The sequence below is a fragment of the Xyrauchen texanus genome, chromosome 1, assembly GCF_025860055.1.
Source record: "Xyrauchen texanus isolate HMW12.3.18 chromosome 1, RBS_HiC_50CHRs, whole genome shotgun sequence".
NCBI lineage: Eukaryota > Metazoa > Chordata > Actinopteri > Cypriniformes > Catostomidae > Xyrauchen > Xyrauchen texanus.
Window position 1 is genome coordinate 26,500,247 of NC_068276.1, and position 11,319 is coordinate 26,511,565.

The window sequence follows — 11,319 nt, forward strand, 5'->3', positions numbered from 1 at the left end:
AAATCCCTGCAAGAGTTCCTTGGCATGGTGAATTTTTACCACTGCTTCATCCCTCGAGCTGCTCTGCTCATGCAGCCTTTGCAAGAGGCCTTGAAAGGTAAACCACAGCACGTTGTGGACTGGACTGAGAGTAGAGACAGGGCTTTTGCCGCCACTAAGGCAGCCCTAGCGAACGCCACCATGCTGGCGCATCCTTCTCCAACAGCCCCCATCGCCATCACCTCGGATGCCTCAGACTATGCTGTCGGTGCTGTCTACGAGCAGTGGGTAGGCGGTGCCTGGCAGCCGATGGCTTTCTTTAGCCGTCAGCTGCGCCCCTGTGAGCGGAAGTACAGCACTTTCGACCGGGAGCTGCTGGGTCTCTACCTCGCCATCCGACACTTTCGTTCCCTGCTGGAAGGCCGACACTTCACTGCGTTTGTGGACCACAAGCCGTTGACTTTTGCCATGGCCAAGGTGGCTGAACTGTGATCTGCCCGCCAGCAACGTCATCTGTCCTACATTTTGGAGTTCACCACGGACTTGCAGCATGTTGCTGGTAAGACCAACCACGTGGCTGACTGCTTATCACGGGTTGTGGCTGGGGCAGTCCACCTGGGCTTGGATTACAACCGCATGGCGGCCACTCAGGCCACAGATCCGGACGTGCAACTCCTGAGGACCTCGACTACAGGTCTGCAGATCGAGGATGTGGTTTTTGGCGATGCCGGCACCACGCTCCTGTGTGACATCTCCACAGGAGCGTGGTGCCAGTCGTTCCCTCGGGATGGAGACGACAAGTTTTTGACGCCATCCATGGTCTCTCCCACCCAGGTTCGAAAGCGTCACAGAGACTGGTTGCAGCTAAGTTTGTTTGGCACGGCCTCAAGAAGGACGTTAGGGATTGGGCTAACATCTGTGTTGAGTGCCAACGAGCCAAAGTCCACCGCCACACTAAAGCCCCGTTAGGTTTGTTCCCGGTTCCGGAGAGACGTTTTGATCATGTAAACGTGGACCTGGTCGGTCCTCTGCCCTCCTCTCACGGTTTCACATATCTGTTCACCATGGTTGACAGGACCACCCGCTGGCCCGAGGTTGTGCCTTTGACGTCAATGCCGTCTGTCGAGATGACGCGGGCATTTATTGGCACCTGGGTTGCCCGTTTCGGCACTCCTTCGGACATATCCTCTGACCGAGGCGCGCAGTTCACGTCTGAGCTGTGGGACGCTGTCGCACAGAGCCTCGGAGTGAAACTCCACCGCACGAACGCATATCACCCGCAGGCTAACGGACTCTGTGAACGTTTTCATAGGTCAATGAAGGCTGCCCTGCGTGCCAGCCTCAAAGACAGCAACTGGGTCTACAAGCTCCCATGGGTGTTGCTGGGCATCAGGACTGCGCCAAAGGAGGACCTTCAGTCCTCATCCGCGGAGCTTGTTTATGGACAGCCACTGCGGGTACCAGGGGAGTTTGTCCCTAGTGCCACTGTTCCCTGGTCTGCTACTTTCCAGCGGTCTGCTCTACTGGACAATGCACGGCTTTTCGCACCTGTTCCAACTTCACGTCACGGCCTCCCTCAGTCACACATCCCCGCTGGACTTCAGACGGCTGACTACGTTTTCATTCGCCACGATGCCCACAGGGGACCGCTACATCCGCCCTATGAGGGCCCATTCCGGGTTCTGGAGACAGGGGACAAACATTTTGTGGTGGACAGGGGCGGCAAACCGGAGCAACTTTCTATCGACCGCCTCAAACCGGCTCATTTGGACGTGGCCAGGCCCATCGACCTGGCCCAGCCCCCACGCCACGGACGGCCTCCTGCTCTGCCTCCACCCGGGTCATGACGGGACACCGGCTGCAGTGAGGTCTCCTCAACCTCCAGTACAGCGCAGTCGTTGTGGTCGGTTGATACGCCCACCTCCCCGTTGACAGTTTGGTTCTTCGGATACGGTGAATTCTGGGGGGACGTGTGTAGTGACTGTGACATACATAATTCACCTTTGTGTTAAATGTAGTTCTATACATTGTTGGTGATAAATGCAGTACTTTGTTCTTAGCGTTTTTCCTCATAACTGTTCAGGGATCGTGGTCCTTTTAAATGTTCTGTATGGGTGATGACGTAGGACGCTTGCCAGCGCCATTTGTTTTCTGGCGTTTTTTCATACAAAATAAATGACACACGTATTTGTGTGCTCAAAGTGAGAAGCTGTCTTTTGCAAGTTACTGCAATTTCCACACAAGTATATATTGTGTCATGTGGTGGAGTTATTCACAATAAATTGCTCAACAGGAAACCAGATGATTAAGCATCAGAAAAAAGCAACAGATGACCATTTAAGTTTCAATTGATGTCAGTTTGGTCATTCCATGACTTAGTCCACAATGATAGCCCTCTTCGTCCTCTTCTGGTGCTATTTTAATTTAACAGATAATGTGTAGTCAAACTCTCACCTGTACTAACTCCACCAGTAAAGATCCAGGGCCCGGTGGTGACCGCTGCTTTTATCAGGCCCTTTCCAAACACTTGCTTGAGTTTGGGTTGCATGTCAAAGTTCTGCAGGCACCGTGAACAGAGATGACCAGCGTGGGCAGCTCCAGTTGCCACTCTTTCACCATCAGATGCAGAAGGTTATCAGGCTTAGTATCATATGACACACGGATATACTGATGGAGAAAAATTAAGGAAATAGTATGACTTTTAAAGGCTTAGGGGTTCAATGTTCTGGACAATATTAAAGGGGTCATGACATTTTATCATTTTAATATGTTCCTTGAGGTTCACTTGTAATATTAGCACAGTTTTCTTTACCCAGTTAAGCAGAAAAAAAAACCCAGTCATATATTTGTAAAACACGATCATATCCCACCCTCATTCCGACCCTCTGTCAGAGACACTTGGTTTTGGTGCTGCTTCCCCTTTAAGACTTGACAATTATGATTGGCTCTCTGCTCTTGACTGACCTCCTCTCACTCCTTGTAATCTCAGTGCACACCTCTACTGGGCAGGGCTACGGAAGTGGTAAAGTAGGGGTTGATGTTGTGGAGGCAGCTAGATGCAAATGTCTACCACAGTGTGACATCACAATGTGGAATTAGAGAACGAGTCGTTTTGGCAGCTTGGTTACAACAAATGCTCTTTTTGTAGTGAGAAGGAAGTTTTGAGTTCTGAAACTTAAAGTATGCTTTTATAGTACAATGAACTCTTATACGTCAAAAAATAAAGGACATTTTATTATGTATGTCATGACCCCTATAAGGATTAAGGACTTAAGCAACTTTAGAATACTTTAAAAAATTATGTTGTACACACCAACATTTTATTGCCAAAAAACAAGTAAACAAATGAAATACTTATTTATCTAAAAAATACCATGGCCTTGTTGAAATGACCTCCACCCTGGAATTCGATGATGCTGTATGCGTCAGTGGCTGTGGCTTGTGTGTGCTTAGCAACAGACCATTTATCTTGAGGAGGCTCAATCTGGACCGATTGACCTTCCTCTTTGCTTTTATTGGTGGAACCAGGAATAATAGCCACATGTTGGTTTACCAGCTGACCACAACTGCATCTACAACAGTTTGCATAGAGCAAGACAGAACCCCCCATGAACAAATCCACTGCCAATGTGCATGCTGATACACACATTACCCATGTAATTTAATTACACACATCACAGATGCTGTTTACTTCAGCCTGTTAAAGAACAATCAAGAGTGTTCCTAATGCTGAATTGTTTTAAGTTTATCACATTGCATCACAAGTCATTTTCAGTCAAATTGAAACTCAGTTGTTTATACCTCAGGTTAAAGTATCTAAAATGTTGCAAATAACTTTCTGGTTAATTGAGTGTCATCCAGTTTATCTATTATATTACAGAGAGTTAAAACAGAAATGACTGACTTGTTAGGCTCTCTACTGGGGAATATGTGAATGCACTCTCTTTTAAGAAATGTTCTTTCAATCCATGCCTTCTGAGCCTGCAAAAACACACACACAAACACACACACAAAAGAGGTCAGCATGATATGAAAAGAGTTCAGTATGATTAAATGCAGTATATTTTAGAGTTTAGTCCTATTTTAGGATACTCGTACATTTCAATTGGAATGCAATTTGCCCTTTTACTTACTTTCAAATAATTAATGTGCACAATAATATCAGAAACATTTTTAAGGACATCTGTGATCATGTATACATAATGTACAGTATACAGAGTGTGCATATGTATGTATGTGTGTGTTAAGGGGGTTCACAACAGGTGGTCTGGAAAGCACTCTGGGCTAATGAAACCACTTTAGATAATGACATATTAGAACAATATTAACACAGTCTAACCATTCTCCCTCCATCTAGACCAATGCACAAAACAATCATGTACTCCCTTTAATGGCTACACTCACAATTATAAATTTTTATTTCTATTAAAAAATAGACAGCAATGGCTGAAATAAAAAAGTTTGTAAAACATAAAAAGTATCATTAATAATCATTAATGAAGACATATCTTAATTTTTACTTTGAACTTTTAAGACCAGCAATGCAGGTGTGCTGGTGTCCATATTATGCTTCTTAATGAGCCAGCATCCTTTGGTCAACCAGCTTAATCAGATCAACCCTGCTTGTTGACAAGTGTATTTTGCTAATGAATGATATGGCTCATCCACCAGCTAGACAAGTACTAAACTAACCAGCAATAACCAGCATCAACCAGTCTTTTCAGCAGGGTATGCAACTTTTCCTGTAATGCAATCAGCTTAATGTTATTAGTGTAACACAAGGGTATTTTTAGAAATATGCTTTGCAGAGGACCACAACTTCAATACCTGAACAGCAAGTCAAATTAATCAGTGGAAAGTTAATCCCTAAAAGACGAAACAATCCTGGTCTGGAAGTAAAGAAATTGCATCTATAATGGAGCAACCACTTTACAGACCAAAGCCTGGGAGACGAACAGGTTACAGTGCAGAAATACCTGTAACTCTTGTACATTTTACTTTAATATAGCCAGTAGTATCACTACTATGAGTGCAAAATCCCAGTACTGCCACATTCAACCAATAAATATTTAATCTGTCCTCTATCATTAACATATATAGATCTTACCCCTGATGAAGTCTGTTGAAGAGACACAAAAGGCCAAGCATGCCATGAAGTCAGTTCTTTCCATCATATCTTCAAGTGACAGTGGCCTTCATTTATGCAGCAGTGGTCTTTATACTGCCTTGGACTACGTGTGCTGGACCTCAGTCTGAGAGTCCCATGACCACTGCTGAAGATAATCCTGCTGGAATCTCATGACCAATTGACTGGAACACCTCCAAACTCAAAAGCCTACTCTGAATTGAGGGAACTTCTAATCTGATTCAATGGTCAGCATGATTATCTCTCCCCCAACCCTTTACTTATTGCTATAGATTGAAAGATACACTGAGAAAGATAAAAAGTATATGAAAGATAGAAATGCTTCAAGTCCTTGCTAAAGTCAAAAGTCCTTGTCATTTAGGTGCTCCGCAGTACATACAATATATTAAAAAGAGTGAGAGAGTTTTTGTCTTATTTTTATTTGTATTTAATTATTTGTCAGGGAGGCGATCTAAAAACATTCTAATAATGTAATGTTATTGTGGCAGCATCATGCTCCCATGTAAAAAACAACTCTCAGACAGAAATTAAATTAAGCGCAATCTCTCTTTCACAAAGACCAGTGTGAGTTGAAACATAATCTGGCTCTGTCCCAAGTACATGTGAGATTTGTGTTTAGACATCTGTTGACAGCTTTTGACATCTTTGGATTTGTGCATTTTAAATTTTAATTTCTCCCAAATCCTAGAGGGTTTAGTCACAGTAACTCAGGAGCACCATAGTCACACAAACAGGTCTGAAAAAGAGCTCTATTTTGTCTTTTATGGAAATGAGAGTTCTGCAAAACCTTTATTATGTATACTTCTATGTTTAGTATGTATATAGCTATATTATATACTGAATGAATCATAAGGGTGTAACAATAAAAATCTATATTTGGATAGAGCTTAACGATCACAATTCCAGTTTTTCTTTATATTTTATCTTCTTTTTTTCATCTGTGCAATTTTTTTCTGCGATGCATAGCCAAAATATTGTCCCAAGTCCCTTCAAAAGCTTCCTGAAACACTTGTACTGCTAAATTAAGCAGAAAGAGAAAACCAAAAAACTACCCCTTAGGATCCATAATTACAATTTAGTCCCTCAAGGCTCACATTAACACATGTCTGCCTTGTGAGCAGCTACATAAAGGAGCTCTGTTAGAAGTTCATCTCAGATTATCCTTGTCTAAGCAAATCAACCTGACTCTTTCTGCCAATCAGAAAACAATGACTCATTTACAGAGAGTTTAACAGAGTGTCGTTTTCAAGTATTTTCACAGAAAACACAATAGTCAATATTGTATAATGCAACCTAAATCAGGGATTTTGTTGACAATGAGGTCTTTTTGAATCAAACTCATAAAAAGTTGTTCCCACATGAAGTTTATAAGACTCTAGGAATGTTCTTCTAAACATATTATTATTAACATGAACTTGTCTTTTGATAATGGTGATTGCTAAAATTAAGAGGATCTGGCAAGCAATGCAACAAGCATGTAAACTAATAGTAGGCCTACATATATATATATATATATATATATATATATATATACACACACACACACACACACACACACACACACACACACACAGTATATACTGTGCTAAAGTTTTAGGCAATTGTGAAATAATGCCACGAATCATTTACATTTTCTATAATCTGCACACAAAGTGCAATAATCATAAAAATCCTACCCATGTGACCACCATATGCCCTTTAAACAGCACAAGCTCTCCTAAATTCACTTTGTGCAGTTTTTTGATGTTGATGGCAGAAAGGTTTTTGGAGAACTTGCCACAGTTTTAAGTGTATAAACGGTATATGTATGTATTTTTCTGCCTTCTTTTAAAAAAAAATATATAAAATGCGAAGGTTGAATTAAAAGAAATCTGCATTATTGCATGGTTGCATGCAAAACGCTGGCTTTTATATGCATTTTATATGCATTTATTTGTTTAGATAAGTAAATTACACTAAATTTGTGGTAAAATAATGTGCATAGTTGCACACCAAGACTGTGACTTAAGAAAAACATACATTTTTATAATGTAACTTCTTAAGTGTTCAGGGTTGAAGAGAAGAAGATACATCTGTGTACACATGTTGGGCTTATTTTAAAGTGAGTCAAAACAAGCAATTACAGGTGTGTGAGCATGCTCTCACATATCAAGACCAGCATGGGAATTAGTGCATTCACCAAATGAATAGACACCCTTATGATTGACTGTCCGAATTCAAAGGCCATATCAAAGATAATCAACAACAGACTCATTTTGTTAACAATATACACATCTGTAACTTTCTGCATAGGGGAATTTAAAGTACAAAACCTAGTCAAATCTTTAAAACGTTCCACCATGTCTCAAATCCCAACAAAATGCATTACATATGACAGTGTCCCTGCAGCTATCTACTCAAACATAAACATTCAATATATGCATACATGTATTCTACCTGAACAGAAGTAGTTCCAAATAAGTAATAGTGGGAGGAGTTGGGGGTGTTCAAAGCTAGATTAGTTCTCTTACCTTCTGAGACCCAGAGGAGGTGTGTTTAATGGATGCACGCTTATAAGAACCCTCTTTGCCTCTTTTCGCCCCAAGGCCTCTGTGCTCCATGATAATGGCACAAGTTGCCTCTCTTCCTCCGTCTGCACAAGTGATGACTTATCCCTTTATAATGTGCTCCTAAAGTCCAGCCATTACCTTCCAGTCTCACACTATCCCACAGAGTTGACAAGTTCCTCTCTAATATCCCCCTCCAGCAAACCACAACCAGAATGAGAGATTAATAGACACACAGAGAGATGCAAATAGTATGACGCTAACACAAAGACCCCCTTTCTCGGCTACCGTATGTGTATGTGTGTAATCAGGCTTAATGGAGTTGCCAATGAGAGATGCTCTTTAATGCAGGAGATTTAATAAATGGTGATTGAAGGGAAATCTTATTTGGGTAAAAGTCAAACCAAAAATGGTTCTAATGCTAAATAAAAAAACCTGCTGCATAGTTAGGTTATGACTTCAAAAGTATAAAGAAACAGAAATACAGGGCTTTGTTGCAGCCGTTCCCAAGTTTAATGTCAATAAAGAAAAAGGGAGAATCAAATCAGAAATAACTGAACAGACGTGTTCCTGTAACGCCTATAGTCATCTTGATTCACATACCAAGTAAAGCAGTGTGGCACAATTACTCATATGCCAAGATAAGGTGACCTCAAATATTGATTTTCTTTATACCATTACAAGAACTGATGTTAATATTGAATATGGTATCCTGGCACTCTCCTTTGACTCAAATAATGAGACCGGTCTTCATTGCAATCTTAAACACAAGTCTCTCCAATTCAGGGAGATTGTCAAATAAAAAAAAATATATTATGCACACACACATTTATGCATAATCAAGAGATTATTTCATTTGAAATATAGTAAAACCACTCTATTACTGCTTGATTTACAGTTCAGAAACACTTCAAGATTGAGCATTATTTTAGTTTTTTTATATTTAATCTTAATTTGGTGTTTTTGAATACATTCAATGGTATTTTTGTTTCCTGTTATATCTCTACCACATGATGGCAAAAGCCCATTAAAAACAACCTGCCACAACAGTCCATTTAAAGAGAAACCGGTAACCTTTAAAACAAGTTTATTAGAGAATAGGTTAAATTGTAACAAACTGATAAGCATTGGCATTTCTATGAAAATTATATACATTTATATATATATATATATAAAAAATAAAAATTCTACGTGACATCCAAAGCCTTGTGTGCTCCATACTTTTGTCAGTCCTCCACTGAGCAGATTGTTGTATGAAGGCTGAAGAACTGTTTCTTGTAATAAATAATATAAACACAGTCCCAGCTGCTGTGTGCCTTGTTTTTAACACTCTTCATCCTCCCCATCAGCCAGTGATTCATCTCTCTTTCTCTCCTCTCCTTTGTTCTTACTCTGCATTAGAACCAGTGTCTATAACAAAGAAACACAAGATTATAATGCAAGGCATTAAAAATACAACAAATAATGCATAATCTATCATCAGTATAGTGAATCAAATTTCTTTGCCTTACTTTTGCCATCACATGCTACAATTTTGACTTTGTCCACCTTGACCAATTCAGTCACCTCCCGGAACTCAACATCATTTAAAACAAACGTCCAAACATTATCACAGAACCTGTAAGTATTAAGCGACCCCTGTGGATAAAACAAATAATAGTGATTTTCAGTGCAGTCGTGACTAATCCATGACGATCAGGTGTCAATGTCTTATGTTTGCTTTCAGACAATAAATAGTACATCTTGTTTGTTTAATTAAAAAAAGATGTAACTGCATAAACTCAATATTATATGATGGTCACTTGACTTACCCTAAAATTTACCCTGTTGCGGACCCGGTTGGCTAATGCGGTGTTGATGGCTTTATCAAACTGTAATAGTACTTGGAGGGCTAACTGTGGAGTGATCTGTTGAGTCTGTGATAGGAGGGGAAAAACACATGTTTTTCAACACTGAGAGAATGTCTACATATTTAACACACTATTATGAGTCATCGTTTTTTAACCAGAAGAAAATAATAGACATTATGGTGTCTCCAGAGGACTTAAGCACTGCTTTAAGGCCATAAAGAGTGAAAAACACTGCAATTATCTCACTTACGATAACATTAATATTAGTAGCAACAATAATGAATGCATCCATGTAGGCTAAATCCAAAGCACAAACTTTGAAAGCATGTTCATTATTATTGACACAGATATCTCTGTCTCTATAAATGTCTCTCTTTTATTTCCAAAACTGCAGCAGGGCTCGACGTTAACGTTTGTCCGGGACAAGTGGATTTTTGAAGGGGCAAGTGAAAGACAATTTTACTTGCCCAAACGGACAATCAGACTGATTCAAATGTAAATAATGAAAAAATAACCAGCTATATTTGTGATAGCCTAGGCCTGTGTCACTTATTATAAAGTTCATATTTTGCTGTTGAAAGTAATCAAGAGTGCATCGTTTTTTTAATTAGCAAGAGTTCTAGTAACAGCTGCACCCTGTTTGATTGACAGGCGGTGTATGTGCTGAAATTGCCTTTATAACACATGGTAGATATTGCTGCAATAACATGATGAAAAAGTAGATCTCATTCCATAGAACTATGATCCCCCTGCTGTAAATGATGGCGATGGAGGATTTCCTTTATTTGACTACTACACGAAACACATGTATAAAATATGTAGAATTTGACAATAGCCTCCTCCCCTACCAGTGCAGTTTACATTTCTGTCGCAGAGAATTAAGTCGATTGCATAGGTACACTATTATGTTGGGCATCGGTCATAATTTTAGAAAAATATACAACAAACTTTGACATTTTACTTGAGCATGAAACTTATATGTCCTTTTTTTCTCTCCGGACAAGTAACTTTTTTACTCGGCAAGTGACCAATTTACACATGACACAGCTTAATGTCGAGCCCTGAACAGGCATTCAAATAAACGTGTTTACACACGATATTTAGCGTAAGCAGCTATGCAACATCGAACTAATAAACTAATCCCTCACTAGGGTAATTTTTAATGTTTCGGATTGTTATTCTGATAAAAAAGCAGCTCAGCTACAATCATAGCTGGCGTTAGACAACACACATGTACTTATATAAAGCGACAAATTACCAACAGATAACACAAACGATAGGCTTCAACGCAAACGGATAGTATAATACACATCGGCATGTGGATGATTGGAGCTGTGAATGCAGCTGTAGTGTTTATGTATCTCATTCACTGTTAGCAGTTAAGCTACATCACTGTACTTTGATTAAACAATCCTACCTGAATAAGTTCATCAAGACTCTCCTGTAGACTGTTTCCGAGAGTCGTATTTCTGTAAAGCTGATATGCCATAGTGTATTTGTGAGTGAAAGCAGATGAAGTGTTTAAAATAACCGTTGGATGTTTGATGGTGCTTTGTGATTTGCCCGCTGGCTGCGACTTCCTTGATTTCCGAATGTAGACTTGTCGCGCTACGGAAAGCGGCGAGGGAAAGAAATCTCCCAGTCACAAGACTGAATAGCACACACGTCCTTCTAATTTCATTAGATTAAATGGTTCCCATTAGCACTTATAAATTGCCCATAGCATAAAAACGAAGACGGGTTGTCTATTATTATTTCCTATTATTATGCACTGTTTTTCGTTATGATTTTCTTCATT

At 40.0% G+C, this 11,319-nt stretch overlaps 1 protein-coding gene and 1 pseudogene across 1 annotated transcript; both read right to left on the bottom strand.

The window, feature by feature from the left end:
• Positions 1-7,725, bottom strand: part of LOC127645238 (transient receptor potential cation channel subfamily M member 1-like) — a 42,006-nt pseudogene extending 34,281 nt beyond the window's left edge.
• A 451-nt stretch (positions 7,726-8,176) lies between these two features.
• LOC127621246 (transcription initiation factor IIA subunit 2) lies at positions 8,177-11,103 on the bottom strand. Its single transcript, XM_052094793.1, has 4 exons — positions 10,939-11,103; positions 9,483-9,587; positions 9,183-9,309; positions 8,177-9,081 (listed from the first exon to the last, which is right to left on the bottom strand). The coding sequence occupies exons 1-4, from the start codon at positions 11,008-11,010 to the stop codon at positions 9,059-9,061; spliced, it is 327 nt and encodes a 108-aa protein (XP_051950753.1). The 5' UTR covers positions 11,011-11,103; the 3' UTR covers positions 8,177-9,058.
• Between the last annotated feature and the right edge of the window lie 216 nt (positions 11,104-11,319).

Bases quoted from the DNA above. Each gene is read 5' to 3' on its own strand.
- LOC127621246 (XM_052094793.1), bottom strand. From the start codon at position 11,010: ATGGCATATCAGCTTTACAGAAATACGACTCTCGGAAACAGTCTACAG. The intron at 9,310-9,482 runs GTAAGTCAAGTG...TTTTATCCACAG, and splicing joins GCAACAGGGTAAATTTTAGG to GGGTCGCTTAATACTTACAG. The intron at 9,082-9,182 runs GTAAGGCAAAGA...TCTTTGTTATAG, and splicing joins TGTAGCATGTGATGGCAAAA to ACACTGGTTCTAATGCAGAG.